At 36.4% G+C, this 25,928-nt stretch overlaps 2 protein-coding genes across 7 annotated transcripts in view; both read left to right on the top strand.

Annotated features, from left to right (window-relative positions):
• Positions 1 to 2,777: 2,777 nt before the first annotated feature.
• Positions 2,778 to 20,778, top strand: LOC100332293 (WD repeat domain phosphoinositide-interacting protein 1). The gene is made up of 13 exons (XM_073917999.1): positions 2,778 to 3,050; positions 4,377 to 4,459; positions 6,828 to 6,997; positions 7,782 to 7,878; positions 9,193 to 9,290; positions 11,179 to 11,271; positions 11,353 to 11,423; positions 12,062 to 12,169; positions 14,386 to 14,544; positions 15,926 to 16,033; positions 16,131 to 16,252; positions 18,437 to 19,090; positions 20,331 to 20,778. The coding sequence occupies exons 1-12, from the start codon at positions 2,926 to 2,928 to the stop codon at positions 18,556 to 18,558; spliced, it is 1,356 nt and encodes a 451-aa protein (XP_073774100.1). The 5' UTR covers positions 2,778 to 2,925; the 3' UTR covers positions 18,559 to 19,090; positions 20,331 to 20,778.
• polr3e (polymerase (RNA) III (DNA directed) polypeptide E) overlaps positions 18,437 to 25,928 on the top strand; it is a 24,296-nt gene continuing 16,804 nt past the window's right edge. For 2 of the 6 annotated variants that reach the window (XR_012387494.1, XR_012387493.1), the window contains exons 1-3: positions 22,607 to 22,811; positions 24,984 to 25,069; positions 25,146 to 25,196. Coding sequence is in view for 4 of the 6 variants with exons in the window: in XM_068224531.2 (XP_068080632.1) it covers positions 25,031 to 25,069; positions 25,146 to 25,196 (90 nt within the window). In the remaining 2 variants the exon portion in view is untranslated. 6 annotated transcript variants of the gene reach the window in all.

Genomic DNA, 25,928 nt, shown 5'->3' with positions numbered 1-25,928 from the left:
CTTTCACTCTGGAGGATTTATCAGTCTGATCGCCTCCAAACACACTGAAACACGGCGACACCTACAGGACATGCGCAGAATCACAGCCACACTGCAATACATGAGTTTTTGTCTTGTTTCTAGTCCAAATATCTAAAATATCTTAAATCAAGAAGCATTTTGTAGACAACTAATAAATATAGTCTTGTTTTCAGAAATAATAAGTCAAAATTAGGTGAGATTTGTCTTTAAAACAAACAAAATATTCTTGTTTTCGCTGTGGAATGACGTTATTTTGTTTATTGGCTGATCATTTGGCTTATCTTAAGGAAAACTCGCTTTGTTTTGACTCATTATTTCTGAAAACAAACACAATATTTATTAGTTGTCTATAAAATGCTTCTTGATTAAGGAAAATTTAGATTTTTGGACTAAAAGGAAGACAAAAGCTTAGTCGTAAAAGCATTTGTGCAGTGTAAACTATATCAGTGCATCGGGAGAGTGTTGACAGCGCTTCACTTTTCCCACATTTTTTATGTTACAGCCTCATTCCAAAATGGATTAAATTTCCTTTATGTCCTCAACATTCTGCACACAATCCCCCATAATGACTATGTGAAAGCAGAGTTTTTGAAATTGTTGCAAAATTATTAAAAATAAAAAAGCTGAAGAATCTCATGTACATCAGTGTTCACAGCCCTTGTCATGAAGCTCTGATCTGAGCTCTGCTTCCACTGATCATTGGAGTTCACCGGTGCTCAATTCAGCTGATTGGACATGATCTGAAAAGGCTACACCTGTCTATATAAGTGCCCAGGGTTGACAGTGCATGTCAAAGCACAAACCAAGCATGAAGACAAAGGAACTGTCTGTAGACCTCCGAGACAGGATTGCCTGGAGGCACAAGGCTGGGGAAGGTTACAGAAACATTTCTGCTGCTCTGAAAGCTCCATTGAGCACAGCGGCCTCCATCATCCGTAAGTGGAAGATGTTTAACCACCAGGACTCTTCCTAGAGCTGCCCAGCCATCTTAGCTGAGTGATCGGGGGAGAAGGGCCTCAGTCGGAGAGGTGATCAATAACCCGATGGTCACTCTGTCTGAGCTCCAGCGTTCTTCTGTCAAGAGAGGAGAAGCTTAGAGAAGGACAACCATCTGTGCAGCAATCCACCAATCAGGCGTCTGTATGGTAGAGCGGCCAGACGGAAGACACTCCCCGCCTGGAGTTTGCCAAAGGAGGACTCTCATGACCATCAGAAACTAAACTCTCTGCTCTGATCAGACTCAAACTGAACTGTTTGGAGTGAACGCCAGGCGTTACGTTTGGAGAAAAGCAGGCAGCGCTCATCAGCAGGCTAACAGCATCTCTACAGTGAAGCATGGTGGTGTTGGTATCATGCTGTGGGGATGTGTTTCAGCAGCAGGAGCTGGAAGACTAGTCAGGATAGAGGGAAAGATGAATGCAGCGATGTACAGAGACATCCTGAATGAAGACCTGCACAAGAGTGCTCTCCACCTCAGACTGGGGCGACGCTTCATCTTCCAGCAGGACAATGACCCAAAGCACACCGCCAGAATATCAATGGAGCGGCACAGAAACAACTCTGTGAATGTCCTTGAGTGGCCCAGCCAAAGCCCAGACCTAAATCCTATTGAGCATCTCTGGAGAGATCTAAAAATGGCTGTACACCGCCGCTTCCCATCCAACCTGAAAGAGCTTGAGAGGTCCTGCAAAGAGGAATGTTTCCCAAAGACAGGTGTGCAGAGCTTGTGGCATCATATTCAAGAAGACATGAGGCTGTAATCACTGCCAAAGGTGCATCAACACAGTATTGAGCAAAGGCTGTGAATACTGATGTACATCTGATTTATCAGCTCTTTTATTTTTTTATAAATCTGCAACAATTGCAAAAACTCTTCTTCACATTGTCATTATGGGGGATTGTGTGTAGAATGTTGAGGAGATCAATCAATTTAATCCATTTTGGAATAAGGCTGTAATATAAACAAATGTGGAAAAGGTGAAGCGCTATAAATAATTTCCGGATGCACTGCATGATATAATATAATATCCCATGGAGCATCATATCTTTAGGAATACAAAGTATTTGATAATTTACAGTTTATTAGTTCACTTTAGCATTTAGCTTACTAGCATTTATTAGCAACTGTTGTAAATGCTATAACATCTACAGTATAATACACACTATACTAATTCAAAACCCCTATAGTAGTTACTATAAATGCCTACAGTATTTTTTATTGATGGGATGATGGGCGTTTGTGCTGATGAGGATATATAACCGCGTGTGTTTGTTTTTAACTGTGTTTAATGAACAAGAAGTTTTCATGACGCACGGAATGATGAGGTAATGTATAAAAGGGATACAGCTGCGTATTCTCACATCGATATAGCCTAATTTTCGTGACACTGTACAACAATACTTAATATTTTTAAATTACTGTGAGAGTTTGGTTTAGGACTGAGGTAGATGTAGACGTCAATAATATACAGTTTAATTGATTATTGATAAATAATGTGAATAATTATTGTCAACTTCCTGCCTCAGCAGTATCTCTTCGCTTTAAGTGACCAAAACAACTCCTCGTGCTGTTATTGAGAGGGAAATCAGCCAATTACCAGCGGCCTATAGAAAACCACACCTATTAGCAGTTCCCCATGTGCACTTGTGAGCCAATCAGAAACAGCTTTCAAGGAGGAGGTGAGATTGACGTTTCATTTAACCAATAGGATTCTTCGTGACTACGCGACTCAAACGCCTCACGTCAGCTGTGTTTTGTTTATGATCTGACTAACTGAATTTAGTGTGTCAGCAAATTGGACGTTGTTAATAATATAATACGTTTACACATATATTATTAACAGCCTAAAAACATAGTGAGTAAAGCTTCCAATTTATGGACGCACATTATCGAGTTGCGTCGGGATGTTCAAACCGATACCGGAGTTCGGAACCGAAGAGAGGCTGCGCGGCTCAGATACGTCCCCGGAAAAAGTGAGACCTGAGCGGCCTGAGAGACTCCACTGCGCCTCCTTCAACCAGGACACAACGTGAGCCTCAAAAACACTCATATTTCTCTTAATAATCCTCCAAAACCTTAACAGATGCCCAAATTTAAGCTAAAGTTTGTTTATATTCAGACTTTCACCGTATTAATGTAATTTACTTAAGTATAAATTGCAAATTCTAAATAGGAAAATCCCACTAGCAGCCAATGACCATCAAAGTGCATTGTTCAGTCAATTAAACAGTGTTAATGTTGTTTTTAGGTCATATTTATATGCAGTTTCAGACCTAATAGCTTGATAAACAATGAGTACACATAATATACAAGCTTTTACTGAATGAATGTGGGCATATAACACCAACTTTACCTCAATACCAGCGCTTATGTTGATTATGACCTTTGATTTGTCCAGATATTTCGAGAAAACATGACCCACATGAAATAATAGTATAGTAATTCATAGTGTTTCTGGCCATTGTAACATGTATTATACTGTATACAATATAATATTTACAGCACTTTATTAATGAATGCTCCAGAATATTAACTATAGTGAATTGATAAACTAATAAATACTGTAGTGTACTTTAGTTTTTACTACAGTAAATTTTGGTGTATTGCAGTATAATATATTTGTCATTCTTGTAGAAAACTACAGTATTGGATCATTTGTAGGCTGTCATCTATTTACTCATTTAAATATGAGTTATATTAGCTACAATTGCATTATAATAGCAATATACCTATAATGCATTATACATGCTATTTATAACAATTACATTTTCCTTGTAATAGTATATATAAATATATTTATATCTATATAGTATGTTTGCATTTTTCTTTATTGTTCTTTTTTTGTTTGTTTGTTTTTATTATATTATATGAGATTAATGTATCCATTTTATTTAGGTAACTTACAGTAATAAAGTACTGAATTAATCTGTATAATATACTATATAATACTTATATAATATTAGTGTAATTATATATAATAATATAAACAAATAGGCAAATAATAACTCTAATAAAATAAAAATAAAAAAAATAAAATAATAATATAATGGCAGCACAGTGGCGCAGTGGGTAACACAACTGCCTCACAGCAAGAAGGTCGCTGGTTTGAGTCCCGGCTGGGTCAGTGGCTGTTGCACTATAGAGGAATTGAGTGTGTGTGTGTTTGTGTGTGTGAATGAGAGTGTATGGGTGTTTCCCAGTACTGGGTTGCAGCTGGAAGGGCATCCACTGTGTAAAACATATGCTGGAATAGTTGGTGGTTCATTCGGCTGTGGCGACCCCAGATTAATAAAGTGACTAAGCCGAAAAGAAAATGAATGAATGAAATCTAATATAATGCAATGTTTGTCTTCAGGTCTCTGGTTGTTGGTGATAGGAATGGCTACAGGCTTTTCTCTCTGTCGTCTGTGGACAGAATGGACTGCATTCATCGCGGCAGTACGTAATTAAAATAAAATGAATAAAAACTTCAATAACAACCTTAAAAACAAATACAGCCGAAGTCAAAATAATTCATTTTAATTCTTTTTCAAATATTTACCAAATGATGTTTAACAAATTCAGGGATTTTTCACAGTATTTCCTCTAATATTTTTTCTTCTGGAGAAAGTCTTACTTGTTTTAATTCGGCTAGAATAAAAGCAGTTTTTAATAATAATAATAATAATAATAATAATAATAATAATAATAAATCAATATTATTAGCCCCTTTAGGCAATGTTAATTTTCAATTGGCTTCAAAACAAATTTACCACAATCATATCACCCTGCAGTCCAAGACCGATCACTCACTGAAGCTAAGCAGCACTGAGCCTTGTCAGAACCTGGATGGGAGACCACATGGGAACACTAGGCCAGCAGGGGGCGCTCAACCTGTGGTCTGTGTGAGTCCTAATGCCCCAGTATAGTGAAGGGAACACTATACTGTCAGTAAGCGGCGTCTTTCGGAGACGTTAAACCGGGCTCCTGACTCTCTGTGGTTATTAATAATAATTAATAAGCATCCAAGTGGATGCTGCACACCGGTGGTGGAGTGGAGAACCCCCCCCCCCTCTCCCAATCATGACTGTGAAGTGCGTTGGGTGTATGGCCATACATGATAATTGTGCTATTTAAATACACATTACAATACATTTACATCCATCCAATAACTTGTTTAATAATTCTAACTTAATTAAGCCTTTAAATGTCACTTTAAGCTGAATACTATAAAATAACTAGTCAAATATGATGTGCTGTCATCATGGCAAAGAGAAAATAAATCAGTTATTAAAACTATCATGTTTAAAAATGTGTTGAAAATATCTTTTAAAGAATTCAAATTGCACAGGAGAGAGAATAATGCTTGATTTCACCTGCATATCACCAAACAAATGCAGTTTTTATCTTTGAAAAGCATGATCGGGCGAGCCACGGATATTTGATCGCTGAAGCATTTTGGGAAGTTTGTCAAATAAACAGAAGGAAATCAAGGGTCAGGTCAACACAGACTAGTATCTAGATGAACACTCGCACAGATGATAGGGCAAACACACACACAAACACAAAGATTTATCAGTAAAATACAGCTGAGGTCAGAATTATTTGTCCTCCTGTTAAATTGGATTTCTTTTATATCTTCCCCATTTTCGGCACATTTTTTATCATAATAGTATTAATAACTCATTTCTAATAACTGATTTATTTTATCTTCACCATGATGACAGTAAATAATATTAGACTAGATTAAAGTGACATTTAAAGGCTTAACTAGGTTAATTAGGGTAAATCAGACACACCTGGGCTAGCTAATCAAGCTCTAAAGCTGCGGTCACACTGGGCTTTTCCTCCATTAAACGCAGCATCATACGTCAAGTTTCGCAGGTTGCTGCGGTGCAAAGTTCAAGCTTGGTGAACTCTGACCTGTGAAATCGCATCACTTGACTGCGTGAGACCAATCGAGGATCAAAACACGACATCTCTGGACAGAAGTTTAAAACATGGTGCAATCGCTCGCTTTTTTAATGTCTAATAATCTTGTTTAATCCCGTCCCTTATCGCAGCACCGCACAACTATATCGCAAGCTCAAACTCTAGTGTGACCGCAGCTTTACTAAGCCTTCTAGAAACATCCTTTCAGGTGTGTTGAGGCAAGTCGGAGCTAAAATCTGCAGGACACCGGCCCTCCAGGACTGAGTTTGGACACCCCTCTTATCAATCAACTTCAGAATAAAAGTTTGTATTTAGGTCATATAAGTGTGTGCACTGTAGTACATACATATACAGTTGAAGTCAGAATTATTTGCCCCCCCTTTTTATTTTTTTTCCCCCGTTTTATGTTTAAGAGCAGATTTCTCCAACACATTTCTAATCATAATAGTTTTAATAACTCATCTCTAATAACTGATTTATTTTCTCTTTGTCATGATGACAGCACATAATATTAGACTAGATACTCTTCAAGACACTTCTATACAGCTTAAAGTGACATTTAAAGGCTTAACTAGGTTAATTAGGTAACATTGTTAATTTTAATTAGACAAGTTATTGTATAACTTATAAAATAAAAAAATAAATGCTTAAAGGGGTTAATAATAATATTGAATTAAAAATGGCTCATAAAAAATTAAAAACTGCTTTTATTCTAGCCGAAATAAAACAAATAAGACTTTCTCCAGAAGAAAAAATATTATCAGACATACTGTGAACATTTCCTTGCCCTGTTAAACATCATTTGGAAAATATTTAAAAAAGAAAAATAAAATCAAAGGGGGCAAATAATTCTGACCGCATGTGTTTTGTATATATGTGTGTTTTGTGTGTGTAGCCGAGAGCTCTGATGTGTGTATTGCTGAGCGGCTCTTCTCCAGCAGTCTGATGGTGGTGGTCAGTAAATCTACTCCATTTACCATGAACATTTACCACTTTAAGAAGGGCACAGAGATCTGCAACTACAGCTACTCCAGCAGCATCCTCGCCCTCAAACTCAACCGACAGGTGCGCAGACTCATCCGCAAATCTGTGCTTTTATTCACATAAAAATGCAATAAACACTCAATATTAATTAGTATTAATCAGTTAAAAACCTTTATGATAATAATATTGTTGGCTCAGTAGCCTAGTGGTTAGCGTGCTAACATAAGTTGCAGTAGCACCTCAAGGCGTCCCGAGTTCGAAGACATTTCCCGTCCTCACCCTCTGTCACTCTCCCACTTTGCTTTCAGTCTCATTGCTGTCCTGTCCATATAATAAAGACAAAAAAAATCTTTAAAAAAAATAAAAAAACAGAATATTATACAGAAATTTAATAAAGTAATGAATGTCACAGTATGAATAATTTATTTTAATATTTTTTATTAAAGTAATAGTTCACCCAATTTTTAATGGATTTATTTTTATAATATATTTAAAAAAAAATTTTATATTTTTATAGTTTTAGTAAAACATGTAATGACAAAAAGTAAAGAAAACAAATATTTTTATGTTAATAAATTGTTTTAAAAGTTTATATTAATTTAAAAAATATTTTTTTCTTCCTCCATATATATATTTTTTGCTTGTTTTAATAAAAAACACACTTTATTTTGACTCATTATTTCTAAAGACATGACAATATTTTTTACGTGTTCATAAAATGCTTCTTGATTTAAGAATCTTTAGATATTTGAACTAGAAACAAGATAAAAACTCCAACTAAATGAGCATATTTTGCATTGTACCCATCATGTCTTGCTAAAGCAGTTCTTGTCATATTAATAAATGGACTGTTCTGTTTTTTCAGAGACTCATAGTGTGTTTGGAGGAGGCTTTGTACATCCACAACATCAAGGACATGAAACTTCTCAAGTCACTCCTCAACACGCCACCAAACCCCAAAGGTAAACACCTAATGATGATTAGGGGGCGGGGGATGTCAGACACTAGAGAGCATTTGATTGGTCAAAAGATTTGATGAGAAACTGAAGTATGAGGTTCATGTACAGTTGAAGTCAGTGTTATTCCTCCTCCTATGATTTTTTTTATTCTTTCTCCAGTATTTCTCAAATGATGTTGAACAGATTCAGGAATTGTTCACAGTGTTTCCTCTAATATTTGCTCTTGTGGAGAAACTCTTATTTGTTTTATTTCGGCTAGAATAAAAGCAGTTCTTAATAGTTTTAAAGCCATGTTAAGGTCAATATTATTCGCCCCTTCAGCAATATTAGTGTTGGATTGTCTCCAGAACAAACCTCTGTTATACAATGACTTGCCTAATTACCCTAACTTTACCCTAATTACCCTAGTGAAGCCTTTACATGTCACTTTAAGCTAAACACTAGTCAAATAACTAGTCTAATATTATTTACTGTCATCATGGCAAAGAGAAACCAGTTATTAGAAATTAAAGAGAGTTATTGAAACTATTACGATTAGAAATGTGTTGAAAATATCTCTCTGTTAAACAGAAATATGGGGAAAATATACAGAAATGCTAATAATTCTGACTTCAACTGTATGTGGAGGAGAAACTGCAAGCTTTAGATGTTAATATCAGGTTTATATCTTCTAAATTGAAGTTTTGAAGCACACTAGGTCAGTGTTTCCCAACCCTGTTCCTAGAGGCACACCGACAGTACTTGGATGTCTCCCTTATCTGACCCATTAACTTCCGGTTTTGGAGTCTCTTCTTATGTTCTGATGAGTTGATACAGGTGTGTTTGATTAGGAAGAGGTTGAAATGTGTACATAGGATGGCACAGTGGGATGCGCTGTCACCTCACAGCAAGAAGGTCGCTGGTTCCAGTCCTGGCTAGGTCAGTTTCTGTGTGGAGTTTGCATGGTACCCCTGTGTTGGCGTGGGTTTCTTCCGAGTGCTCCAATTTCCCCCACAAGTCCAAACACATGTGGTACATAGAATTGGATAAGCGAAATTGTCCGTAGTATATGTCTGAATGAGAGTGTATTGGTGTTTCCCAGTGCTGGGTTGCAGCTGGAAGGGCATCCACTGCGTAAAACACATGCTGGATATGTTGGCGGTTCATTCTGCTGTAGCGACGCCTGATAAATAAAGGGACTAAGCCGAAAAGAAAATGAATGAAATGTGCAATGTTGGTGTGCCGTCAGGAACAGGGTTGGGAAACACTGCACTAGATTATAGATAGACGAACATACTGATACTAACATCTGAAAAACTTTCTTTCTATCCGCTCCAGGTCTCTGTGCTCTGTCTGTCAGTCATTCCAGTGCATATCTAGCGTATCCGGGCAGCTTCACCGCTGGAGAAATCACTCTCTATGATGCTCTCAGTCTGGTAACATGTTTGCATTTTTAATTCGGTGCCATTTTTACATTTGCTTTGCATTTAAGTTGAAATCTATTGCAAATGGTGGTCTGGTGTCTCAGCGATTAGCACTGTGGCCTCACATTAAGAAGGTTGCTGGTTCGAGCCCCGGCTGGGTCAGTTAGTGTTTCAGTGTGGAGTTTGCATGTTCTCCCCATGTTGGCATGGGTTTCCTGTTTCCCCCACAGTCCAAACACATGCGCTATAGGGGAATTGATTAACTAAATTGGACATCGTGTACGGGTGTTTCCCAGTTCTGGGTTGCAGCTGGAAGGGCATCAGCTGTGTAAAACATATGCTGGAATAGTTGGCGGTTCATTCCACTGTGGCAACCCCTAATGAATGACACCTTCACCTGGACTACAATTCTGTCTCTTATAGAACTACAAATTCTATCATGCACCGCTCACACACACCAGTTCCTCATTCCATTGATTACACACACATAGCCAGAGGATCATTATGGGCTGATTACATGGATTTTAAATACAGCGCACACACACACACACACATCTGTGATGAGTCTTGTTTAACTGTATTGTGACATTACGACTCGTTTCCCTTGCCTTGCAGTGTTTGACCCTCAATTTGTTTTGTTTGTTTGCGTTGCTTGCCGCCTGTACTGACTGTTCGCCTGTTATTTGACCATGACTCTGAACTGCCTGTATACATCTGTTGGTCCCTGTTGACCATTGCCTGCCTGGCCATTCTCATAATAAATCTGTCACGTTTGCGTGATCAAAACAATATCAAAACGGGAACAAAAGATTGCGGATTCAAGTGCAGATTTATTTACAGTGCAAAAACATAAAACAAGGTGTTCAAAGTACAAATAAACCACAAAATCAGAAACTAAAACAGAGACAAGGCTCAGGAAACAAAGCTCGAAAAACTAGACTAAGCAAAAATACAAAAACACGATCAGGAACAACAACTCAGAATATCAAACTTACTGCAGGACTGGGAACAAGACAGACAAGGTAGACAAACGACGCCATGACAAACTGTGGTTGTATAAATAGTCCAGATAATCAACGGCAACACAAAACAGGTGTGATGACAGGTCAGTGTAGGTGTTCCGGTGTGTGTGCGGGGCATCTATGAAAATGTAGTTCTTTTCCTGGGACGCTGTAGTGCCTACAAAGTCCTAGTGCACTACAGCGCCCTCAGGTGGTCACTGACGGATGTGACAAAATCCTGCATTTGGATCCTCAATCCCTTTGTCCAGCGTTCGTCACATTACACTTATCCAAAAATAACATTCAAGTGATGATAAATGAAAGCACTTCAAATATATAATATTTATTTCTTGGCAAAAATTAATCGTGATTAATCACATACTAAATAAACATTTGTGTGCTCTATACATATGCTATGTATATATAAATACACATATCAGAGGTCGCCACAGCGGAATGAACCACCAACTATTCCAGCAAATGTTTTACACGGCGGATGCCCTTCCAGTTGCAACCCAGTACTGGGAAACACCCATACACACTCACATTAACACACACACACTCATAGACTATGGCCAATTTTGTTGATCAGTTCCCCTATAGCGCATGTGATTGGACTGTGGGGGAAACCAGAGCACCCGGAGGAAACCCACGCCAACATGGGGAGAACTGAAATGCCAACTGACCCAGCCGGGACTCAAACCAGCAACCTTCTTGCTGTGAAGCGACAGTAATACTAATAATATATAATGCAAATCGAAGTTACCAAATGTCCAACTCTCAGCCTTTTCTGTTTTGTTTTCAAGGTGCTGAACGAAAATGTTTTTGACTAAATCTTAGTTTTAGTTTGCTTAAATAAGGTTTATTGTGGCTCAAATCTCTCTTCTTTCGTTATATAGAGTCCCGTGGGTGTGATTTCTGCTCACGCCAGTCACGTGGCCGGCATCTCCTTCAGCGCTTCAGGATCCAGGATGGCCACCGCTTCAGAAAAAGTCAGTCCGAGAGTCTCGTTTTTCCTCAGATATCTCCGTCATGACGTGATTGTCACTGTGTTCTCCTACTGTGACCATCAGGGAACGGTGATCAGAGTGTTCAGTGTTCCTGATGGAGTCCGACTCTTTGAGTTTCGCAGAGGACTCAAGAGGTGAGATGTACCATTATACAAGAATTTTAAGAAAGAGCACTACATTTGAGGGTTCTTGATTTTCTTTATATAGTAGTATACACTATTATCGCTTTACAGATTTTCAGTGAACCTGTTTCTTTTAATTCCCAAAATGTTTATGACATCCATCCTTTCATCAACAAATGCAATGGAGCATGTGCAGTATCTAATGTGAAGCTGTGAGTCCCCAGTATAGTGAAGGGGACACTGTACTGTCAGTGAGCACCAACTTTCGGATGAGATGTACACTGAGGTCCTGACTCTCTGTAGTCATTACAAATCCCATAGCACTTCTGGTGAAGAGTAAGGGTGTAACCCTGATGTCCTGGCCAAATTCCCATCATGACCTCCCAATCATCCCCATCCACTGAATTAGCTCTATCACTGTCTCTCCACTCCACCTATAGCTGGTGTGTGGTAAAGCACTGCACCATTGTCCTGTGGCTGCTGTCGCATCACCCAAGTGGAGCCGCACACTGGTGGAGGTGTGGGGAGATGATCATGATGGTGAAGCTTTTCGGGCGTACAGTAAACGCGCTATATAAATACACATTACATTACATTATTGCAATATATTGAATTTCCCACTGGGGGATTTGCTCTGTGTTTGTGTTCAGGTACGTGAGCATCAGTTCTCTGTCGTTCAGCGCAGATGAACAGCTTCTGTGTGTTTCCAGCAACACCGAGACGGTTCACGTCTTCAAACTGGAGCATCACAGTCCCAAGTAATCAAACACATCATGAAAATGATCAACATGTGTTACATGCACAACAATACATTGAGCTTTGTGTCAGGCTTTAGCAAAGTAGCTATTTTCCCTCTGCAGTCCCTTTAAACAATTAAAATATATATTAATATTAATAGTATCATCCGTATCACAGAGAGGTGATGAATTCATTGTATTTTATGTGTCAAGAATTTGTCTCTTGCATGCATAGGCTGCTTGACCAATCAGATTAGCCCTCACTATCTTAAACTCCGCCTCCCCAGCAGGTGCTGTTCTGCTATTGGCTAGAAGGTGAACCCAGAGCTAAATAATAATCACTAATGGCTAAAAATTGAAAATTACAACAGCAAACAATGAGGCTTTCAGTCATCTATAGTGTTTTAAAGTCTAAATGCTGGCACTTTGTTCTGTTTTAGTCTGAATTAGATTTATCTATTAAAATATTGATTAATAAACCTATTAAAAATCTGTTATCTGTTCATTTTAGTATAAAGCAAAAAGACTTTTCTTACTTGAAAGTTTTGTCTGGTCCAAATATATAAAAATTCTTAAACCAAGAAGGGTTTTTCTAATCTAGACAAGTGAAAAATAGGATTTTTAATAACAATAATAAAAATTAAGTGAGTGTTTAATTAAAACAAGCAAAATAATCAGCAAATGGGTGAAGCCAAATAAAGTAAGTTCCAATCTAAACCAATATTCTTCTACTTGCCTCACTGGCAGATTATTTTGTTTGTTTTAAGGAAAAACTCTAGTAAGAAAAGCATTTTTCTTGCAATGTATTGTCGTTAAATTATTAAGCGATTCAATCCTCTGTTTTACCCTTCTATCTTGGACTGTGCTTATGCCTAATGGAGAGATCTTGGATTGGCTTCTTTTGGTGATCTTTACATTGACGGTGTTTTTGCCTCTTTTGGTCAGTTGGCCTCTCAATTTAATGTCCCTAAATCCCAATTTTTTCAGATACTTACAAACTCGAGATTTTGTGCGCAAAAAATTCGTTAACTTTCTAAATGCACCGCCAACTTCAGATCTAGACACAATACTGGGCATAGAGCCCTGTGCTAAAGGTTCAATTTTTTAAATTATTTATTATAATTGTTAATCTTCAATTTTCTTCTGATAACTTACGGACCACCTGGTCTCAAGACATGGGATTTGAGATTACAGAGGAGACTTGGAAAGCGGTCTTGAACATGGTTAACTCCTCCTCAATCTATGCACGTCACAGGCTAATACAATGCAAGGTATTGAATAGAGCTCATTGGTCCAAAAGCAGGCTAGCTCGCATCAATCCGTCTATAGACCCTGAGTGCGACAGGTGTCATTCTGGTACAGCTACTTTATTTCATATGTTTTGGTCCTGTCCTTCCCTGCTTTCTTTTTGGAGACAAATATTTCTCTCGCTATCAGCTATTACCACTGTTGATATCCCACCATGTCCAATTATTGGTTTATTTGGGGTTCTTCCGCCCGACCACACTTTACCCTCTCATTTTGTAGACTTTGTAGCTTTCCTAACTCTTCTGGCTAGGCGATTAATTCTTCTGAACTGGAAGAGCCCACACCCTCCTTCTCACTCTTGTTGGATAAGAAATGTTCTTTATTTTATGAAATTAGAAAAAATTAGGTACTCTCTTCACCGAACTAGCACTATTTTTATTAATTTGTGGGAACCCCTTCGCAAATATGTCCAAACTCTTCAGCTTGACCCTGCTCCTTCTGATTGAGTCCCCACCCCCTAGTGCCCAGCTTTTATGGGAAACTACTTCTGGTCAACACATTGTAGACTTGTTTTTTATATATATAAGATTGCACTAGTGGTGTTGTTTTTTTATTTTATTTATCTATTTATTTTTATTATCTTATTTTATTTATTATTGTTTATTTATTTTTACTATTAATATTTGCTCAAAATACTCTTCAGTGTATTTGCTTATTGTTACATGTTTATGTCTTTGTAAATTTTTGTAATGTTTCACAATGTATAAATAAAACATTTTTAAAAAAATTATTAAGCGATTAAAAATATAAAAAAAAAAAATGTTTCCCTTATGAAATGTTATATCACAAGACATATCGTTATTGTTATTGCAACACTCAATAACATCACATACTTTTCCCCAGTATGGTGCAATCCTAGTCTCAAAACATGATGCTTTTACATAAGTTGTTGTTAAATAGCGTGTGTGTGTGTGTGTGTGTGCTCTTAGTCAGGATTCTCCATCCTGGTCTGCGTACATAGGGAAGGTGTTTTCCGCCGCCAGCACGTACCTGCCGTCTCAGGTGTCAGATATGATGCATCAGGACCGAGCGTTCGCCACTGTTCACCTCAGCCAATCCGGCGGCAGGAACATTTCAGCTCTGTCCACGTCAGTGCATTTAATGCATTTGTTTATTAAACAGCAAAATCACTGTTTGGATAGATTTGTGTGTAGTATAGTGTGTATTGGAGTGAAATAAACACAAGTCTCTTTTTATTTCCTGATATTAAAATAGGATCCAAAATTAAAGCAGAACTATATATCTATTGAGCATCGGTAATGCGATGTGTGTATCTGCAAGAGTCACATTGCAGGATTACAAGATAATATTATTATTATTATTTATGCAATGATGATCAGGTTATTTTACATTTTATTGTTTAATTTCTGCACTTGAATACTGTTAGACTCCTCAGAAAACCATAAACAATTTTTATTATTGAATTATGCCGGATGTTTATTATAATTTATTCAGATCCAGTGCATAGAAAAAGACTTGATCAACGTAGTCAATCTAAATTAATGAAATCTTTACAAATAGAGCTATTCAAATCATGTTGTGAAATGATATTTTATAACCAATATATACTGACCGGCCACTTTATTAGGTACACCTGTCCAACTGCTCGTTAATGCAAATTTCTAATCAGCCAATCACATGGCTCACTGCGTTTAGGCATGTAGACATGGTCAAGAGGATCTGCTGCAGTTCAGAGCGAGCATCAGAATGGGGAAGAAAGGGGATTTAGGAGACTTTAAACGTGGCATGATTGTTGCTGCCAGACGAGCTGCTCTGAGTATTTCAGAAACTGCTGATCTACTGGGATTTTCACGCACAACCATCTCTAGGGTTTACAGAGAATGCTCCGACAAAGAGGAAATATCTAGTGAGCGGCAGTTCTGTGGGCGCAATTGCTTTGTTGATGAGGCCAGAGGAGAATGGCCAGACTGGTTCCAGCTGATAGAAAGGCAACAGTAACTCAAATAAGCACTCGTTACAACCGAGCTCTGCAGAAGAGCATCTCTGAACACACAACACGTCCAACCTTGAGGCGGATGGGCTACAGCAAATGGCCTCCACAGTCACCAGAGCTCAATCCAATAGAGCAGCTTTGGGATGTGGTGGAACGGCAAATTGGCATCATGGATGTGCAGCCGACAAATCTGCAGCAACTGTGTGATGCTATCATGTCTATATGGAGCAAAATCTCTGAGGATTATTTCCAGTATCTTGTTGAATCTCTGCCACAAAGGATTAAGGCAGTTCTGAACGCAAAAGGGGTCCAATCTGGTATTAGTAAGGTGTACCTAATAAAGTGGCCGGTTAGTGTATATCGCAGTAAAACAAAATATTGCAATGTCAGACTTTTTCCAATATCATTTAGTCCTAATCCAAATGTCATCGATTTGACGTTGCAGTGCGGTTTTCCCCGCCCACTGATATTGATTGACAGGTGGGTATTAACATCAGATTCATCACTGTGTGCAGGATCCAGAAGGTTCCTCGACTGCTGGTGGCTTCATCAGACGGTCATCTCTACATCTATAATGTGAATCTGCAGGATGGTGGAGACTGTCGTTTAGTCCAGAAGCACAGGTCACAATACACATTATTACTGAACACAATTAGCTTTAGCTTTTTTGAAGCACAAATATAAAAATCGAAGATAAATTTGTGTTTCGTTCATTAACAGACTGTTTGAAAGGGCAGATGAAGCTCTGGTGGCGTCAGATTTACATGTGGAAACTCCATCATATGCTGAAACTGTTGCCACAAACACAAACCAGGACTCTACACCTTCCAGTTCACTCACAGGTGCATCACGTCTGCTTTATGTTACTTTATAAAAGTGACCAGTCAGACCAGTGAAGGGTCATCTGACCAATCAGAGCAGAGTAGAGCTATCTTACCTATGAGAACAAAGAAGGGTTATTTGACCAATCAGATCAGAGTGGAGTTATCTGCCCAAGCAATCAGATCAAAGCGGTGTCATCTGACCAATCAAAACAGAGTACAGCCATTTGACCAATTAGATCAGAGTGAGCCACCTGGCCAATCACAGTAGTGCCATCTGACCAATCATAAAAGAGCTATCTGACAAATCACGTCAGAGTAGAGCCATCTGACCAATCGCAACAGAGTATAGCTATCTGACCAATCAGAGCAGAAAAAGACCATCTGACCAATAAAAACAGAGTATAGCCATCTGGCCAACCAGAACAGTGTAGTGCTATCTAACCAATCAGATAAGTGCAGTGTAATTTGACCAATTAGTTATCTGAGCAATCATAACAAAGCAGATCCATCTGACCAATCAGAGCAGAAAAAGGCAAACTGACCAATTAGAACAGAGTAGAGCCATCTGACCAATCAGATAAGTGCAATGTCATTTGACCAATCAGAACAAAGTTATTTGAGCAATCAGAGCAAAGAGGATACATCTGACCAATCAGAGCAGAAAAGGGCGAACTGACCAATCAGATCAGAGTAGAGCCATCTGACCAATCAGAGCAGAAAAAGACCATCTGTCCAATCAGATTAGAGTAGAGCTATCTGACCAATCAGAGCAGAGTAGAGCCATTTGTCCAATCAGATCAGAGTAGAGCCATCTGACCAATCAGATCAGAAAAATACCATTTGTCCAATCAGATCAGAAAAAGACCATCTGTCCAATCAGATCAGAGTAGTGTCATCTGACCAATCAGATCAGAGTAGAGCCATCTGACCAATCAGATCAGAAAAATACCATTTGTCCAATCAGATCAGAAAAAGATCATCTGTCCAATCATATTAGAGTAGAACTATCTGACCAATCAGAGCAGAAAAAGACCATTTGTCCAATCAGATCAGAGTAGTGTCATCTGACCAGTCAGAGCAGAGTAGAACCATCTGACCAATTAGATCAGAGTAGTGTTATCTGACCAATCAGAGCAGAAAAAGACCACCTGTCCAGTCAGATCAGAGTAGAGCCATCAGACCAATCAAATCAGAGTAGTGTCATATGACCAATCAGATCAGAGTAGAGCGATCTGACCAATCAGAGCAGAAAAAGATCATCTGTCCAATCAAATTAGAGTATAACTATCTGACCAATCAGAGCAGAAAAAGACCATTTGTCCAATCAGATCAGAGTAGTGTTATCTGACCAATCAGAGCAGAAAAAGACCACCTGTCCAGTCAGATCAGAGTATAGCCATCAGACCAATCAAATCAGAGTAGTGTCATATGACCAATCAGATCAGAGATATTTGAACAATTAGAGCAGAGTAGAGCAATGGGAACAAAGTAGAGCCATCTGACCTATGAGAACCGAGTACAACAATCTGGCCAATCAGATCAAAGATTTGTCATCTGACCTATCAGAACAAAAGGAAGTCAACTGGCCAGTGACGCCCCATTCACACGGGGCTTCAGCATCAACGCTTGACTGAAGTCAGGGCTGAAGCGATCGTCTTAGAAGCGTCAGTCAATGAAATTCAGTCAGCAATAGGCCACTGTCTAGCTGGTGTATTTGCATACAGCGATCTGATTGGCTGACGCTTCCGTCGGCCCTTGAAAAGTCGAGCTAGTCCCAACTTCTGCAGCGAGCAACGCCTCTGAAGTGGCGCCGATGGATCCACAATGCAGTTCGGCAACGCCTGACGTCACCCATATTCAAAGTGAATGGGAAGCGTTGACGCTGACGCCCCGTGTGAAAGGAGCGTAAGAGCAGAGTAGATCCACCTGACCAATAAGACCATAGGAGGGACATCTGATCAATCAGAGCACTGTATTTTCTCTGGAAGGCGGGGTTTAGGGAGAGTGTATTTTTGAGCCAGCTGTTGTGGACTCTGTGAGAAAAGTGGATATGATCAGAAAAAAAACAATGTTTTTTTGACTTTGAATGGATGTAAAGCTGCTGTAGGAGACCAACAGAACACGGAGAAGCTTTATAATAGCTAGTCTGGTAGATATGTTGGTGAATAAGCATGTTCTAATGAGCATCTGCTTCTCTTTTAGGTTACTCTGAGGATGGAGGATTGAGGAGAGGAGAACTGATCCCAGATCATGAGTTTGAGGACGGACCGCTGCGTCTGGATGATGAGCAGGAGTTTCCTCCGGTCAGCTTCAGGAACAGCTGATCTGAGATCAGAGCGGATCGCTGTATGTACGGGAGTGTGATGAAATCATGTTAATCATGTGATATCAGAGTGACCAGTTACCAGCTAAACTTTAACAAATACACTCACGATATGAAGAGTGTTTTAACTTGAGCAGATTGCACAGTTGAAATGACATTTACATTTTAATTATGTTTTTAATTTCTTCTAATGTTTTTCTTTGAAACAAAGTCTTTTTTTCTTTTAGTTAGGACGAATGGAATATTTTTTTTATGTAAAACTGCTAAGATCAGTATTATTAGCCCTTTTAAGAAAGATTTATTTCCGATTATCAACAGAACAGACTACTGTTGTCCAATAACTTGCCTAATTAGCCTAATTATTCTAGTGAAGCCTTTAAATGTCACTTTTAGCTGAATACTGGTGTCTTGAAGAATATCTAGTTTAATATTATGTGGTCATCATGGCAAAGAGAAAATAAATCAGTTATTAGAAATGAGTTATTAAAACTATTATGATTAGAAATGTGTTGAAGAAATTGTTTAAAAATCACATGTAAAAAAAAGAGAGTGTGGGTGCTTCCCATTACTGGGTTGCAGCTGGAGAGGCATGCGCTGTGTTAAACATGTGCCAGAGTAATTGGCGGTTCATTCTGCTGTGGTGACCCCATGATAAATCAGGGATTAAGCTGAAGGAAAATGAATGAATAAATAATTACATCTCACAGGAGTGCAAATAGTTTAGTCTTCATCTGTTGATGTGTTTATAATGCATTTGCCAATTGTAAAGTGCGATTGTGAGATCATATTTAGCCACAGACTAACACGCTTATATTAATATCTAAAGGCATCTGCTACGCAAATCATATACTGGATAGGTTGGCGGTTCATTACGCTGTGGCGACCCCTGATTAATGAAGGGTCTAAGCAGAAAAGAAACGAATGAATAAACTGATGATTATGTTATATTAAATTATATTATTATTATATTATATTAAATTATATTATTATATAAAATTATATTATATTATATAACATTATATTATATAACATTATATTATATTATAGTAAATTATATTATTATTATATTATATTAAATTATATTACATTATATTAAATTATATTACATTGTATTAAATTATTAAAACTATTATGATTAGAAATGTGTTGAAGAAATTGTTTAAAAATCACACGTAAAAAAAAAGAGTGTGTGGGTGCTTCCCATTACTGGGTTGCAGCTGGAGAGGCATGCACTGTGTTAAACATGTGCCAGAGTAATTGGCGGTTCATTCTGCTGTGGTGACCCCATGATAAATCAGGGACTAAGCTGAAGGAAAATGAATGAATAAATAATTACATCTCACAGGAGTGCAAATAATTTAGTCTTCATCTGTTGATGTGTTTATAATGCATTTGCCAATTGTAAAGTGCGATTGTGAGATCATATTTAGCCACAGACTAACATGCTTATATTAATATCTAAAGGCATCTGCTACGCAAATCATATACTGGATAGGTTGGCGGTTCATTACGCTGTGGCGACCCCTGATTAATGAAGGGTCTAAGCAGAAAAGAAACGAATGAATAAACTGATGATTATGTTATATTAAATTATATTATTATTATATTATATTAAATTATATTATTATATAAAATTATATTATATTATATAACATTATATTATATTATAGTAAATTATATTATTATTATATTATATTAAATTATATTACATTATATTAAATTATTAAAACTATTATGATTAGAAATGTGTTGAAAAAATTGTTTAAAAATCACACGTAAAAAAAAGAGAGTGTGGGTGCTTCCCATTACTGGGTTGCAGCTGGAGAGGCATGCGCTGTGTTAAACATATGCCAGAGTAATTGGCGGTTCATTCTGCTGTGGTGACCCCATGATAAATCAGGGACTAAGCTGAAGGAAAATGAATGAATAAATAATTACATCTCACAGGAGTGCAAATAATTTAGTCTTCATCTGTTGATGTGTTTATAATGCATTTGCCAATTGTAAAGTGCGATTGTGAGATCATATTTAGCCACAGACTAACATGCTTATATTAATATCAGGAAGTGGAACAATCATTTTTTAACCTGGGTGTGAATGCAGAACTGATATGCATTCACTGGAAAGTGTGGGAAACTCATTATTGTGATGCATTTTGTTTGAAATGTGCGTATATTTGTGTAAAAATGCAGTATTTGATAAAAGATTAATTGAATCTGAACATCTCAGTGCTGACTATTGAAAACATCAGCCTTGAAGTTGAGGAGGATTTTTAATTTTGCTCCCGAAACTGCTGCACATAGCTGCTTTCCCTTTGACACTTGTGTTTCTCGCACCCCTTGGGAAAATATCCTAACATTAAAGTGAGGCTAGTGCTCGGCCTGGATCCGTCTCCAGGTTATTCCACTCAGGCTTTACAGCTTTAAAGTCATTATTTAAGAAATGTAATCTACTAATATATCAGTCAGTGCTTTCTTCTCCCCATGGTTTCATGGGTTTCCTCTGGGTGCTCCGGTTTCCCCCTTAAATCCAAAGACATGCGGTATAGGTTAATTCAGTTAGCTAAATTGTCCATAGTGTATGTGTTTCCCCGGGTTGGGTTGCAGCTGGAAAGGCATCTGCTACGCAAATCATATACTGGATAGGTTGGCGGTTCATTACGCTGTGGCGACCCCAGATTAATGAAGGGTCTCAGCAGAAAAGAAACAAATGAATAAACTGATGATTTTGTTATATTAAATAATATTATTATTATATTATATTATATTATTATATAAAATTATATTATATTATATAACATTATATTATATTATGATAATTATATTATTATTATATTAAATTATATTACATTATATTAAATTATATTATTATATAATATTATATTATATAACATTATATTAAATTATATTATTATTATATTATATTAAATTATATTACATTATATTAAATTATATTAATATTATTATATTATATTAAATTATATTATATTAATATATATTACATTATATTACATTTTATTATAGTAAATTATATTATCATATTATATTAAATTATATTATATAAAATTATATTACATTATAGTAAATTATATTATAGTAAATTATATTATTATTATATCATATTAAATTATATTATTTTATAATATATTAAATTATATAATATTTTTATATAGCTAAGTACAGCCCTTACAGATCTCTCTTTTAAATTAAGATTTTCTACAGGATGCTTTACAATAATATATTTGTGCATATAGATTATTCACTACCAAAGCAAAATTTGGAACTAATCTAACAAAAAAATTATTAATCACAGTCCAAAAATTAGTACACCCAAATAAATATGTTGATGGAAAAGTGTTAAATAAAATTAATAACCAGCTGAAAAAATCGACAGAAACATAAAAATATTAAATTTTGTTAAATTGTTTTTAAAAATTAAACAAAAAATGTGTTCAGAATAACTTATATGAATTTAAATAAACACACTATTTTATATATATATATATATATATATATATATATATATATATATATATATATATATATATATATATATATATATATATATATACACACACACACACACTATTAAGTGACTATAAAGTTTTAATCATTATTAAGAGGTTAAATTAATTAAAATAGCATCAAACTATGGCAGGTGAATGTTAACATTACTTTGATTAGGCTTGAACTTAGCCTGAGAGTTAGCCTGCTCCAGGCCAGGGTAGTTTCCCAGCATAAGTTTGAACTATCGTACATTTGATTTATCCGCCATTGATTGACCCACCTGACTTACCAAAATAAGCCGTTTACATCTTGTAAAAAGGGGCATAATAGCTCCCCTTTAAATTTAATTCACAACTCGCTTACTGTAAAAACAAACGTAGGGTTTGTACAAAATTCCGGCAAGTTTTAAATGTGTTGCAATTGCACACACAGTATGTTAAATAAAAGATAGTAAACGCATGCTCCTGACCGGTGTTTGTTTGTGACGCGTTCTGTATCGCGCGGTGAATGCTGGGATATGAGCACACACACACACACACTGACACAGCTCCTCCCCACGTGTTTGAGTGACTGCAGCTCTACGATCGGCAACATGGCAGAAGAGACAGCAGATAAGCACACAAATAAGGCTTCAGTCTGACCTGCTGGAGGACTTCATCTCCAAGACACTGCTGTACATTGAGACGGGCTTCTTCTTCTGGGTTCAGCCGCGTAGTGTTGATGATTTAGCGGATCCGCCGAGGCCTCGGTCAGTGTGTATGTCAGTGTGTGTGTATTCACAACAGGCTGCCGGTGTGTGTGTGTCAAAAGTTTCATTAATACTAAAAACATATTAATCTACATTCACCGCCCGCCATTTCGATGTGTTTTGACCTAACGTGTGTGTTTTTTAGTGGTTGTTTATGTCTGAAGAGCTGCTAACTCATACTAGCATGTCGCTTCGTTTGCTGACTGAAGCGCATTCTCTTCTTCATTGAGGTAAAGTTGGTTTTATATTCGCATATTCTTTTGTTATTGAACACTGAAAACATGTGAGGCAGTCCATATATTGTGTTTAACCCGCTACTTTAAATATTTGGAGTTAAATCGCATGTATGTATGAGTTAAACAACATTAGCACTGTTTAATTGTCTGAACAATGTTGGACCTTGATAGTCATTGACTGCTAGTATGATTTCCCTATATAACGTTACAATTTTTTTTAAATTATATTTAGGAGAAATGCGAATATTAAGCCAACTTTACCCCTTCTGTTTTTGTTTTACCGTGTTTACTTGGTTTTTAATCTGCTTTATTGTGGTGTGCAGGGTAAAATTAGCTCTTTACAAGCGCTTGCGTCATTCAGTAAACATTGGTTAACCTTAGCAGGTTATTATCATGACAAACAGTGATTGATTAATGTTTATGAATGAAATGCTTGACATTAGGTTACTTAACATAATTAATGAAGTAATTTAGCAAAGTTACATTATTTAACATTGCTTAATTGCTTAAATAGTAATAAATTAACTAAACATTGAGTTAACTTAATAAGCAGACTTATTTCCTGCTCATTATTAATACATTTTCTGTTTATTATTACTTCTAAAGCACATATTCTACATTTTCTTATTCTACATCCCTAATCCTATCCTAAACCCAAACCCAACAACTACCTTAATAACTATAAAGCAGCATATTAGAAGGTAATTGAGTCCTCATCATCATGTTAATGTCTAATGTCTTGCCCTCATTCAGTAAACATTCATTAGCGTTAGCTGTTATTGTCATGACAAACTCATTGATTAATATTATGAATAAATAACTTGACATTAAATTACTTAACATTGTTAAATTAGGTAACAATAAATTAACTTAACATTGAGGTAACATTATATAAGCAGACTTATTTCCTGCACATTATTAATACATTTTTTGTTTATTAATACCTCTAAAGCACATATTTGTGTGCATGATCTTATTCTATGGCTCTAATTCTACCTAAACCCATCTACTGCCTTAATAACTATTAATAAGCAGCAAATTAGGACGTAATTGAGGCTAAATTATCAAGTTAATGTCTATGTCTCGCCCTCTCTTCATGTTTTGGTTGAGATTAAAAAACACACATTTTAAAGCACTTCACTGGACCTTGAAGTAATACTACCTTATTGTAAAGTGTTACCACTATTAATTGGAAAGCACTTTGGCCAATATGTGTTGTTTTTAAATGTGCTATAAAAGTCATAAACATGAAAAGCAGCTGTAATTAAGCTACCTAATAATGAAAGAAGACAAATTCCACCAAATCTGGCAACCTTTCATACATTATTTTAAACATATAAGTCTTTCAGCAAATAGTTGAAGAGGATTAGACTAATTTGGATTCAAACAGAAGGTTATATATATATATATATATAATTTATTATTATTATATAAATACAATTATTATTATTTACTTATTGTATTTATTATTATTTTACTTGTGTAATGTGTGTGTATATTGTATATTTTATTGTTACTTGTTGTGTAAATATTTGTTGGACCAAAATATGTGAGTCAATGTGTTTGAATATTTTAAAATAACAATAATTTAATAATGTTTATGTCTGTTTACTGCTGCACGATATTGGAGAAATCTGATATTCCAATGTTTTATTTTTCTGCAATTAAATATTGCGATATAAATAGTTTTAAAAGATAGTTAAATTGTCGTTTTCTAGGGAGTCTAAACTAGTATTCAGGTACAGAAATACAGTAATTAAATACAGTGGTTAACTTTAATTCAGACTCAACATTGCATACCTTGTGATGTGACTATTGTGTATGCACACATTTGCGATATTGATGCTGAAACCATATATTGTGCAGTCCTAGTTTACGTTACGCCCAGCACTGAGTAGCACAGAACTGTAATGTATTGTAACACTGTTGTTTGCAGGTTTGAATCCTCCATCAGCATCTTCTCCTCTTTCTCAAGTCTTCATTATGGCCAGTGGAGACGATGATGATCCCATCATACAGGAGGTAAATGTAAACATGATCGTCACACTGCAGAGTTAGGCGTCTGTCTTCATCCTTTCTGCTCTCTTTCTTCTGTTAGATCGATGTTTACCTGGCCAGAAGTCTGGTGGAGAAGCTCTATTTATTCCAGGTGAATATCATGACTTAATGCATGGCATAAACATCAACGTAAAGTCATCAAAGTTGCACTTATTTGATTAAAAATATAGGGATTACAACTTTAAATCATTGTTTTCTTGATGAAAATGTTATTGTTGTGATTATAGTGGTGAATAGGGTAATATCTATCACCGTACTTCCCCAGTTGATTGATTACATTAGGAACTGCAAATATATCCGTGTATTACAAGTTTTCTTAAACGTTAAGTGTTTTGGTAACACTTTAAAATAATGATTCATTAGTTAATGTATGTGCCAACATAAACAAACGGTGAGCAATATATTTATTACAGGTTTTATTTTTCTTGTGCATTAATGTAAGCAAGCATAAATTTGGATTTTAATAATGCATTAGTAAATGTTAAACTGTGATTAATAATGTTGTACAAGAGTACTCATGCTTAGTTCAGTTTAGTGAATGCATTAACTAGTAGACCGTTGTTTTAAAGTGTTTTCAGTGCATTATTTATATGCTAATAAGACATTATTATATATGTTTTCTAAAGTGAGAAATGGCTTTTAAAATGAAGTATTGTATTTGAAATTTACAGACACAATATGACAACGTGCTATTGAAGAAACGCTTGAAATAGTATTTTGGACATGCTTTAAATTGGACTGAAAAAAACAACAACACAGCAACACTATAAAGTAAAATAACGGTCCATTAGTTAATGTGCGTTAATGTATGCATGTACTAACA

This window comes from Danio rerio, chromosome 12 (assembly GCF_049306965.1).
Source record: "Danio rerio strain Tuebingen ecotype United States chromosome 12, GRCz12tu, whole genome shotgun sequence".
NCBI lineage: Eukaryota > Metazoa > Chordata > Actinopteri > Cypriniformes > Danionidae > Danio > Danio rerio.
Note: the sequence above shows the minus strand (reverse complement) of the source record. Positions and strands in the feature narration are given on the sequence as shown.

Bases quoted from the DNA above. Each gene is read 5' to 3' on its own strand.
- LOC100332293 (XM_073917999.1), top strand. From the start codon at position 2,926: ATGTTCAAACCGATACCGGAGTTCGGAACCGAAGAGAGGCTGCGCGGC. The intron at 6,998-7,781 runs GTGCGCAGACTC...CTGTTTTTTCAG, and splicing joins CCCTCAAACTCAACCGACAG to AGACTCATAGTGTGTTTGGA. The intron at 9,291-11,178 runs GTAACATGTTTG...TTCGTTATATAG, and splicing joins TCTATGATGCTCTCAGTCTG to AGTCCCGTGGGTGTGATTTC.